Below are 11,864 nucleotides of genomic sequence, written 5' to 3'. Positions count from 1 at the left end.
GAGGTGGCGGGGGGGCGGGGTACTCGGGGTTAGGGGTACGCGGGGTTCCCAGAGTTGGGCGGGGGCGGAGGGCGGGGTGCCCGGGGCGGGGAGGTTGCGGAGGGCGGGGTTCCGGCGGGTGGGCGGGCTCGGGAGGCAGGGTCCTCGGGGGTGCGGGGCACGGGGCTCCAGGGGCGGGGAGGTTGTAGGGGGCGGGGTTCCTGGGGGTCATCGGGCTCGGGAGGCGGGTCCTCGGGGGTGCGGGCTCGGAGGGTGATTCCTGGAGCCTCGGGGCGCGGGGTTCCCGGGTCGCGCCGGCACGGGGGCGGGGCTCGGGGGCGGAAGGGCGCCGCGCTCGGGGGCGGGGGACGGGGCTCGCGGGGCGGGGCTCCGGGCTGCGGGGGCGGCGCGGCGCGGGGAGGGGCGTGGGGAGGGGCACGGGTTGGGGGAGCGGCGGGCAGGCCGGGCATGGCGTCGATGGCGGCGGCGATCGCGGCCTCGCGCTCGGCGGTCATGAGTGGGAACCGGCCTCTGGATGACCGGGAGCGCAAGCGCTTCACCTACTTCTCGTCGCTGAGCCCCATGGCCAGGAAGATCATGCAGGACAAGGAGAAGATCCGCGAGAAGTACGGGCCCGAGTGGGCGCGGCTGCCGCCCGCGCAGCAGGACGAGATCATCGACCGGTGCCTGGTGGGGCCGGGCGCCCCGGCGCCCCGCGACCCCGGCGACCCCGGGGACTCCGAGGAGCTGGCGCGCTTCCCCGGCCTGCGCGGGCCCACGGGCCAGAAGGTGGTGCGCTTTGGGGACGAGGTAGGTGCGGGCGGGGCCGGAGACCCTCTCCCCTCCGCGCGTCGTCCCTGCGGGTTGCGGGGCTCGGGGCCGGCACCAAGGCGCGGGGGATGGGAGCGGGCGCGAGGGGCGTCCTAGGGCCGCCCGCGCGGGGCTGGGGGCTCCCCAGGGGGAGTTGGAGAATCGCCGTGAGGAGGAGGTCTTTGAAGACCCTCCATCTAGACTTGCTCGGCTGGGCTGCACCGGATCCAGAGACTTCTCCGAAAGCCGTAGGCGGCTGCTCTTTAGCGAGGTGGACCAGTGTGGAAAGAGCAAGGAATTTTCAGCCAGCCAAGCCTGAGTTCTAATCCACTCTGTTACTTAGCTGTATGGCCAGGGTCACTTAACTTCCTAGAGCCTCAGTCCCCCAACCCCCACCCCAGGCGCGGTGCCTGCCAGGGAAGGCACTCAGAAAGTTATATAGATTAATGTTAATATTTGTGATGAGCTGTATGGGGCTAGTGAAATTGTCAAGCAAGACAACGGGAAGGGTGAGGTGCCTTCCTGGGTTAGGAGGCAAAACCGAAGATGTTTCCCTAAAATGCTTTCCAGGTGAGCACAGCTGTGCAACTTTGGTTTGGGGTGAGCACGGAGCCCCGGTTTTCCAGCAAGAAACTAAGGGATGAGTTCAAATGGACTCCCAACAAGCCTTTGCTACATATAAGGGCATGTCTGCGTCTTTGGTCTGGACACTGCGCTGGCTTCTAGAGGAGAGAAACACTTTAACCATACAAGAAAGAACTCGGGGATGACTGCTTCTAAATCAGAGGCCTGAGTGTTGAGTGCTGCTTGTAAACTTGGTCTTTCTCCTTTGCTCCTTCTTTGTTTGTTTCACTGAAACCTCTTAGGTGCCATTAGAATTTGCACTGTGGCTGGCTGGCCTTTCACACTAAACTTTTACCATGAAGGGCAGAGTCAAAAGGAGCAAGAGGTATAAAAAACAAAGTATACAAATGAAACGCGCACTCTGTTAAGGCTGTGAGCCTGGAGGAGGGGAGCGGGGCTTGGCAAGTTTTTCGGAGCGTGTTGTGGATTGTGGATTGTGGAAGGGATCCTGGTTAACAGCGAGTTTTAAATCTGATTCTCAGACCTGGCTATGCTGAGCCATGTATTAATACAAAATGTCTGTGGTTGTAAACCCATTTACGTGCGAGGGATGTGTGAAATGTGCTCTCAGTATTGCCTTATTCTGACAGAATTCAAAGAAAAGTCTCCATTGGACTTTCAACTCTGAAGACTTGGCCAGGAAAAACAAGGGTGTGTTAAACCGGAGGCATGAAAATATAGGTTCAAAACGTATTTAAGAGCTGAAACGTTTTGCATGTGAAAATCCGCATCTGTATTAAGATGTTTGCAGTGTGTGTGCTCAGGTTTGGGTGATGGAAAGCATGTATTCCTTCTTTGGAAAAGTCATGAGTCAGTGAATATGAGAGGAAGTAGACCTGTAAGTATTTAACAGTTGTTGGAGAGTGACAGTCATTTTTCCTTAGCTTGGTGTCCGGCTAAGAATATCCACAAGCCTGCTCATCATTAAAAGGCCCTTGCCATATAAGGCCTCAGTATCACTGATAAGGAGAGATGTGGCCAAGTTAATTTTGTGTTCCACTTCCTTCACTGGGTGCCAGACTGAGCTGTTTCTGAATTTGTAAACCCAGTGTGATTTAGAAGTGAATGGAACTATATCGTATGGTACCTACACTCTTCTCCAGGAACGGACCTTCCCCTGCTTTTCGGAGTGGAACTCAGCTTTCCAAAACTGGCTGGGAATGCGCCCTGGAGTGGCTCTGACCAGCTTTAGCACAGATGGGCAGAGAGACCGAGCACACAGAATTGGAGGAGGGGTACTAAGGGACATTGCCCATGGTGTTTTTTTGCCTGCAGTGGCTGGGTGGGTTAATGGCACTCGGCGGTTTAAAATGCATTTCCTGAGACCTATCAAGAGTCGGGACCACCAGACTAGTTGGTGGTCCAGGAGGAGAGCTGTTCATGGAGGCGGGCTTGCTCCTAGGCATGAGGGGCGATGGATGGAGACGGGGGTGGGGAGTGACCTTGGGTAGGCTGCTGGACAGAGTGGCCCAAATAGGTGACCCAGGTTTGTACAGAAGGGCCCTAAAGCAGAGTGAGTAGGGCACTCTGTCCCTTCCCACTTGATCTGTCTTCTGGTGTCTCAGGGGCCTCCGCAGCCAATCATGGAATGGAGAATGCTCTCCAGGGCCCTCCAGCATCCTACCTGCTTGACTACCTCCCCCCACCCCCCCGCCCCTCCACTTCCTGCCCCATATCTACAGACAGACCTCTGATGGCTGGGTGCTTTGAGTGAGTCAGCTCTCTCCAGAGCTACTGTCTGACCCTAGACAATGAGCACGCCCCATCTTTAGTTCTTCAACGAAAGATCACCCGCCTCCTGGGTTCTGAGCCCCTTTCCTAAGGCTAAAATAAGAGGAGCCTGGGCTTTGTAGTCAGTCTTGAGTTTTGGCTCCCCCAGCTACCCGCCTTTTGACCCTGGCTAAATCACAGAGCCTCTCTGACTGTCAGCTTTCTCGCCTCTGTGATGGGAATGACATTAATAGGATGATAGGAGAGAGATAATGTCCAGGAAGGGCCTATGGGCTCCCAAGACGGAGAGAACGCCCTTGACCCTTGACCAACATGGGTTTGAAGTGCTCGGGGTCCATTTCTATGCAAATTTTTTTGGATAACTACAGTAGAGTCCTATAAATGTATTTCTCTTCCTTATGATTTTCTTTAAAACGTTTTCTTTTCCCTTGTTTACTCTCCTTTGAGAATACGGTAAACACACATAACTCACGAAATATGTGTTAATCCACTGCTTACGTGACCGGTAAGGCTTCCGGTAGACAGGAAGCTATTAGTAAAGTTTTTTGGGGAGTCAGAAGATTACATGTGGATTTTTAACTGCACAGGTGTCCCTAACCCCCGTGCTGTTCAAGCATCAACTGTATTATTAGCCAGTCTCTCCATTTCCACTTAACAAAAATCATGAAATAAATACATTCCTGCTGCTGCTAAGCCTGGAGTTGGCCAGACACAGTTGCCCATGTGAGAGGGAGCTCTGTCCTGGGGGGCTCTGGGGCTGTCCCTTGGAGCCCGTATTTGAAACTCTGGTTTACTCTGACCACAGCCTGGCCACGATGTGACCGGTCTCCGGGTTGGCAGTCACATCGGCCTCAGATCGTGCCACCCCACCCTTTCAGCCACCCTGAAAGACAAGGACATCACCTGTTTCTCTGAATACCCTCTCCCCCGTCACCAGTAACATTTTTGTATCCCACATTTTAAGTAAAGTGTGACCAGCATCTAGTCATTAGAAACCTGATTGTGTGTTTGTGTGTGTGTGTGTGTGTACATATTTTTTTTTAAATGTTCATTTATTTTTGAGAGAGAGAGAGAGAGACAGAGCGCGAGCAGGGGAGGGGCAGAGAGAGAGGGAGACACAGAATCCGAAGTAGGATCCAGGGTTCGAGCTGTCAGCCCAGAGCCCGACGCGGGGCTCAAACTCATGGACCACAAAATCATGGCCTGGGCCAAAGTCAGACGTTTAAGCGACTGAGTCTCCCAGACGCCCCCAAACCTGATTGTATAATGATGGCCATCGATCTCGGTGGCCCTAAGTATGGTCAGGGGGGACCGCTGTGTGTTGGACTGGTGCAGTATAATGGCATCTGTGTTCATTTTTACCCTCACTGTCTGTGCAGCAAGAAGATCGGGGATCAGACCCCCCCAGCCCGTGCTGGGACGACCAGCCTGGTGCAGAGGGAGATTGGCTGTCTTTGTGCATTGAAGCCAGGAGGGGACCTTCCGTTTTCAGTTTTTACTTCCTTGGGACTCAACCCGGCAAACGTTTCTCAGCCTATTAGGTTAGACACTAGCGGCCTTCTGGTTTAGGGCTGCTTAGGCTGCCGACAGTCTTCACCAGCTCCTCTAAAAATTCTGCCCTCGGACATAGGATCTTTGTACGGTTTTTAAACAAGGCCGCCAGCCCCTCCTGCCCCCCCATCATGTCCCCAGGCACCTCCTGTCCAAGAGTCTGGAGCTCCTGCTGGCGGAATACCTCTCTCCTAGCGAAAGAAGTGGGTTCACTCCTGCCTGTGCCCCCAGCAAGGCACCCATACTCAGGGTTAGGTGTCCCTCCGTGAAATGGGCGGCAAGCCTGGCTCCGAGCAGATGTAGATCCTGGGACCTGCCCTTCTGGTCGCGTGTTTGGTATGAATATTAGGGCACATTTGCCAGCGGATGCCTCCAGCAGTCTGACTCTCCCGGCATTCTTCAGCGATGAAGTTTGGAGAATGGCTTACCCTGCTAGAGGAGAGGTTTTCATTTTAGAAGGTTTTAGGGATCACTCCGTCTGCTTCTGCTGCTTCCTGTTATCACATAGGGGGAAAAAAACAAAACTAAAGTGGAATTTTTGCGACCACTCCCAAACCCCTTGCCATCCATCTTGCAGGATCTGGGCCACCTTCTTGGCCCCACGCAGGCCATATGCAGGTAACTTATGTCTCCCACCTGGCCTAAGTAGATGAAGGTGGGCAGGAAGGGTGTTGCCATGGGCCATACGCCAGCCCCCGCGACCCTGATCTGGGTTTTGCGTGTTGCAGGACACAGCGTTTTAGGGCCCTGGAGCCAGATGTCCCCGCCCCCTCTTCAACAGCCTGGCCAGACCAGCTGCTGTGGGAAGGAAGGGTCCCTCCCCGGTGCCTGCATCCCTTCCCCTCCTGCAGGGATCTGGGGGCTGGCTGGCTGCCCCCTCGCCCCTCTCCCCTTCACCTCCTTTTCTGGGGCCGAGGTTCGGCCTCTATGAGTCCCTGACACCCTCTGCACGGTCTGAAGCCAGCACTTGCCTTCCGCGGGCCACTCAGGGTCCGTGCCTTGCCCGGACCCCACTGCCCCTCCGGCTCCTGCTCCCGGCCCTTCCCAGAAGTGATCCGCGGGGGCCTCTGAGGCGGGGGGTCAGTGTGGACTGTCCCACTTCAGCAAACGTGGCGAGGCTGCTGTCTGCACCCCGCATCCTCGGAGCTATCTCCTCCTCCTCGGGAGTCCAGGCTGGCCAGCCTAGATTTTTTTTTTTAAGTTGATTTATTTTTCTTAGTAACCTCTATCCCCGACTTAGGGCCCAAACTCAATGACCTTAGATCAAGAGTCACACACTCTACTGACTGAGCCAGCCAGGCACCCCCCCTTTTGTTTTTTTAAAATAAACTAATCAAACTGTTATAAAATATATAAAATCATGTACCTATATGTTCCTGGTAAGAAATCCAAATCACGCGGAAGCAGCTTTGCGAAGCAGTCGGTAGTATCCTTCCAGAACTTTCCTCAAGTGTTACACCTTTGTTAGGTTTGAGGTTGGATGTGTGGTGTCCTGACACAGGACCTGTGAGGGCCTTACACTTCTGCTCATGCAGTTTGGTCTTCCCTTGTTTCAGCCTTTGGCAACAAATAAAAAAGAGGGGGCGGATTTGAGAGTTCCTTTCTGAGGATTTGGGATTTGTTTTTTAAGGAGGGCGGAATGTATAATTATGATTCCCCACCTTTTGGCTGGTAAGAGCCGTGCATTTTTTAGAAAAGATGATAGGGTTCATGTGGCTTTTCAAATCCTGGGACCTGGACTTCTGTGCCCTCGCTCTGGACAAGGAGTTGAGAACGTGGCCCTGAGTCTAGATCTATTTCCTGGGCCGCGAAGGGGAGGCTGCCTGGCCTCTGTCACAGGCTCCCGCTTCGGGAAGGTTCTTTGCCCAGAGTAGCACCTGGCCTGCAACCCCATGTAGGGGAGGAAGGGTTTTGAGCAGGTGGGCCCTGGGAGCCGAGGCAGCCACCTAGGTCCTCTCCCTGGGTCCTGCGTGTGCAGGGAGGGGGAAGGGCAGAGCGTGGAAGCATGTGGAGTCCTCTCTCATTGACAGGAGTCATTTTCACACTCTTAAGAGATTCCCTTAATCTTGGAGAAGAAAATCCATTTTTTCAAAGAAAATAAAGATCAGCCCTGTCTTTCTTTTAAAAAATACATATTAAAAAATTTTTTTAAACATTTATTCATTTTTGAGGGACAGAGAGAGATAAAGTGTGAGCGGGGGAGGGGCAGAGAGAGAGGGAGACACAGAATCTGAAACAGGCTCCACGTTCTGAGCTGTCAGCACAGAGCCTGACGCGGGGCTCAAACCCACGAACTGTGAGATCATGACCTGAACTTATTAGTTGGATGCTTAACCAATTGAGCTACCCAGGCGCCCCCCCCCCAAATATTTTTATGTTTATTTATTTTGGAGAGAGAGAGAGAGAGAACAAGCGGGGGAGGGGCAGAGAGAGAGAGAGAGACAGAGCATCTGAAGCAGGGTCTGTGATCCCCATGCAGGGCTCGAACTCAGGAACTGTGAGATCATGACTCAGCTGAGGTCAGACGCTTAACCGACTGAGCCCCTAGACCTTTCTGTCTGTTGCCTTCGGACTCTCTTCCACTCCCCCCTGCTCTTCCACCTCCTCCTGCTCCCGTTACCGCGATGGCGCCCAGCTTTCATTTCCGACTTTGTATTCCCGCTAGAACCTGCCCGCCAGTTCAGTCCTAGCTGCTTTTCTGTTGTGGGGACTGCAGTTTTGTCCTTGGGCTTATGGAAACCCTCCTATCTCAGCAGAGTTAAATATATTACAAGTCAGAGGGAAAAGCATCGATCCCATAAATATATAAATAATGGTCCCTAAAAAGAAGGAGTTGGTTAAAAAGGGGCATATTTTAATCATTCTTCTTCCTCACTCCCCTGCCTTTTTTTTTTTTAAAGTAAACTTTGTTTTTTTAGAGCCGTTTTAGGTTGAGAGCAAAACTGAGCAGAAAGTACAGAGATTTCTTGTATTCTCCCTGCCCCCACATACGCACAGCACACAGACACTGACACACACACACACACCCCCGTGGACAACCCGCTCAGTGCGGTGCACCTGTTACATTGGATGAGCCCGCACTGATTCACCAGAGTCTGTAGTTCACAAGAGGGCTCACTCTTGTGAGCTGGCAGTGGGTCAGGCCAAATGTACAATGACACCTACCCACCACGATAGCATCATACAGCATAGCTCACCGCCCTGAACATCCTCTGTGCTCTGCCTGCTCACCCTCCCATTCCCAGCCCCTGGCCTTTGCACTGTCTCCACAGTTTTGCCTTTTCCAGAATGTCATATATTTGGAGCCATAGAGCATGTGGCATTTTCAGATTGGCTTCTGTCATTTAGTAATATGCAGGTCTTTTCATGTAGCATTGTAGGTCTTTTCATGGCCTGATAGCTCATTTCTTTTTAGCCCTGAATCATAATCCATTGTCTGGGGGTACTGTAGTGTATTTATCAATTCACCTGCCGAGGGCCATCTTGGTTGCTTCCAAGTCTTGGAAATTGTGAGTGAAGTTTTTGTAAACTTCAGTGTGCCCGTTTGCGTGCAGATGTAAGTTTCCAGCTTGTCTGCTTGAATACGAAGGAGTGAGATTGTCCCACCTGCTTTAACCATGCTGCTGCTGCTTTGAGGTACAGACCGACACTCAACAGCTCACCAGGGAGAATGTGCTCCATGCTGGACGTGCACTGAAACCCAGGGGGCCATCACCAAGGGGCTGGGATAGTCAGCAACAGAGGGGAGTTTCTGTCCCTGTTCTCCAGGCCCCACTGTCTGAGCCTGATTTCTCTTACCTGTGGTATTTCACAGCTCAGACTTCTTAGCTTTAAGTCAAGATGTCACCATCTGTCCACCAGAATCTCCTCTAATTTATAGGCTTCAGGAACACAGCGACAATTTATGGTCCCAGTGCACACCTTACAGTGTCCCAGGATCCTGACACCACTTCGCAATTGCTCAAGGATCAAATCTATTTCCGGGATGCTCAGTAGTCGGGATTCTAACGCTTGGAGGCACTGAAATTTACCAGACCATGCACCATGTTCCGACATTCTGAGGACATCTGACTCTAGCAGATGAGTGTTTAGTCTTTACCATTGCGTTGCGTATGCAACAGTGTTGTTAGAAATGCAGCTGCACTGGTTTTGTTTGTAATCTTTGAATGCCGGGAAGAATAAGGAGATACATGCTTTTAAGTGTGAGTTGCGTTATGCTGGAGACTTGCAGCATATTAGGAGACCGTCAGTTTGCCTCGGTTGATTATACTAATGCGCGGGGCCCTGATCTCGCCTTGCTGCGAAGCAGCGTGCGAGAGAGCTGGCCCAGAGACGCCAGGCTTCTCCTGAGAGCAGCTTGAACCCTGGGTGGGTTTAGGAGGAGGCCCTGTCTGAGGATGATGAGAGCTACCTGGCAGTATTGACGGAGGGCTCCGCTGCATGTGGCATGGACTGGGCAGACAGAGGCGGGCCCTGCGTCCTAGAGGGCCGCAGGCACGGGCAGCCTGGTGGCCGAACTAGGTAAGCCACCCGGTGGAACGGGTGATGTGAGAATTACCTAGGAGGTTGTTAGTGTTGGAAAACTAGGTCGGGTGGGACCTACAGATCCTGCCTCTTGTAACAGCACCCTAGGTGATGCCAATTTACAGTCAGGCCCGGGAATGGCGAGGGGACGGCCCTCTTGAGAGAGTCTTGAGTCCAGTGTCTGGGAACAGTGCCTGCGTGAGCCCCAGGCACGTGGGAAGGAGCCATTCCCATTGAATCCCTGGGACAGGTGTGCATGCCACAGAGGGGGTGCCGTTTGTTCAGGCCAAGGGGGCAGATAGGCCCCCAGCCTTCAGAGGGGCCCAGGGTGGAACTTAGACTTACCAAGTGCTGTAGAGCCTCAGAAACGGTTCGATGTTCCAGGGAGGGCGCGGCTTCCTGTCTGCTGGCTGCTAGCGGCCTGGCTCTGTGCAGTGTGAGGTCAGAGGCCTCCTCAGAGCGCATGCCTCTGGGTTGGCTTCCTTCTTAGGGTGGACCTGTAGAGGACCTAAGGGGCACCCAGCGCAGACAGTGCTGTCCTCAGGTGCCATCGGTCCCACATGCTTGAGACACAATGATAAAACTCACTGGCCCTGAAAGTGGAAAGAAAGTTATAAAAGAATAAATGCACAGTAGGGTCTAATCCAGTTCGTTAAGAGGAAAGGTTGATATTTGTAAAATTTCACCATATTTGAAGTCAGTTTTTTAAGCCCTGAGTTTCTCATTCTGGAATAATTTTGGAATAGTCACGACTTGTACAAAGAAATCATAACCAGTTATAGATGCGTTGCCTGTAAACCAAATAATTTCAAATTCAACATTCAGAGTCACTTTAAAATATAATAGCAAGGGGCACCTGGGTGATTCAGTCGATTAAGCGTCCGACTTTGGCTCGGGCCGTGGTCTTGCGGTTCATGGGTTCAAGCCCCACCTCGGGCTCTGTGCTGACAGCTCAGAGCCTGGAGCCTGCTTCAGATTCTGTGTCTCCCTCTCTCTCTGCCTCTCCCCTGACATGCTCTGTCTCTCCCTCTGTCTCAAAAATAAACATTAACAACAACAAAAATTTTTTTAATTGAATCGCAGAATTGACACATGATGTAGAGTGTGGTGAATTTCAGTACGTTCAGTATTGGTTTGCAGCCTGGGGCGTGTCGGTGTGAAAGGGAGCACCCCTGGTGTGTAGCACTAGCTGTGTCTAGAGGCAGATATACCCGCAGGGCCCTCTGATTGCGGACCCTTCCCCCCAGCCCCCACCTGCCGCATTGCGGACCCCCACCCCTCACCCGCCGCCCTGTGGGTGACTCACTGAATCCTAACTGGGCAGGGAGGAGGAGTAACGCCAGCCACACCCGCTGAGTCTTCTTCAGACGCGTTTTATGTCTTACAGATGCATTAGATGTAAAATAACCCCAAGACCATAGGTGGTAGCAAGAGGCACTATGGTAATTAGGAAGTGATGAGTTTTGAGTGTTTATTACCTTTGTAGGGTTTTTTCAGGGGGGACGTGTTTTTTTGAAAGACAGGTTTTATTTTTTAGAGCAGTTTTAGGTTCTTAGCAAAAGCGAGTGGAAAACTCCTACCTCCACACGTGCACAGCCTCCCCAACAGAGCAGGGCGTTTGTACAGTAGATGAACCTACTTGACACACCGTTGTTGCCCAAAGTCTATGGTTGACATTGGGGTTTATTCTTGATGTTGTACCTTCTGTAGGTTTTGAGGAAAGTATCCATCACTAAAGTATATGGTATGGAGTGTTTTCTTACTTTTTTAAAAATGTTCATTTTTGAGAGAGGAGAAAGAGACTGAGCGTGCATGAGTGGGGAAGGGGCAGAGAGAGAGGGAGACACAGAATCTGAAGCAGCTCCAGGCTCTGAGCTGTCAGCACAGAGCCTGACACGGGCCTGGAACCTATGAACTGTGTGATCATGGCCTGAGTTGAAGTCGGATGGTCAACTGAGCCACCCAGGCACCCCTGGTAGGAATGTTTTCATTGCTATAAAATCCTCTGGCCTCTGCCCTCCTTTGAACTCCAACAACGCTGATCTTTTTACTGTCTCTGTAATTTTGCCCTTTCCAGAATGCATACAGTTGGACTCATCCAGTATGTAGCCTTTTCAGATTTCTTTATTGTGGGAAAATATATGTAACACAAAACGTTACCATTCTAACCATTTTTAAGTATATGATTAGTATATTCCCACTGCTGTGCAGCCATTAGCCGTATCCATTTCTAGAACTTTTCTGTCACCTGTCAGCAACTCTGAATCCAGGGGTGCCTGGGTGGCTCAGTCGGTTAAGATTGACTCTTGATTTCTGCTCAGGTCATGATCTCACAGTTCGTGGAATTGAGCTCTACATCAGGCTCTGCGCTAAAAGGGTGGTGCCTGCTTGGGATTTCCTCTCTCCCTCTCTGTTTCTCTGTGCCTCTCTCTCTCTCAAAATAAATAAATAAACATTAAAAAAAAAGAAACTTTGAATCCATTAAACAGTAATTTCCCATTCCATCTGCCTCCTGTGAGCTCTCTTCTCCTTTCTGTCTCCATGAATTTGCCTCATCTGGGTACCTCAAAAAAGTGGCATATAACATCTGTGCTTTGGTGATGGCACATTCATTTAGCGGAGTGTCTTCGAGGTTCATCCAGGTT

General features: G+C 52.1%; 1 protein-coding gene across 1 annotated transcript in view; it reads left to right on the top strand.

Moving 5' to 3' along the window:
- Positions 1 to 436: 436 nt before the first annotated feature.
- The window catches only part of CUNH1orf198 (chromosome unknown C1orf198 homolog), a 30,541-nt gene continuing 19,113 nt past the window's right edge, over positions 437 to 11,864 (top strand). Inside the window, exon 1 of the mRNA XM_039241268.1 lies at positions 437 to 789. Within this exon, the coding sequence (XP_039097199.1) occupies positions 448 to 789 (342 nt within the window). The 5' untranslated portion in view covers positions 437 to 447. The remainder of the gene's footprint in view (positions 790 to 11,864) is intronic.

Source organism: Hyaena hyaena, unplaced genomic scaffold (assembly GCF_003009895.1).
Source record: "Hyaena hyaena isolate Hyena2069 unplaced genomic scaffold, ASM300989v1 scaffold_193, whole genome shotgun sequence".
Lineage (NCBI taxonomy): Eukaryota > Metazoa > Chordata > Mammalia > Carnivora > Hyaenidae > Hyaena > Hyaena hyaena.
Note: the sequence above shows the minus strand (reverse complement) of the source record. Positions and strands in the feature narration are given on the sequence as shown.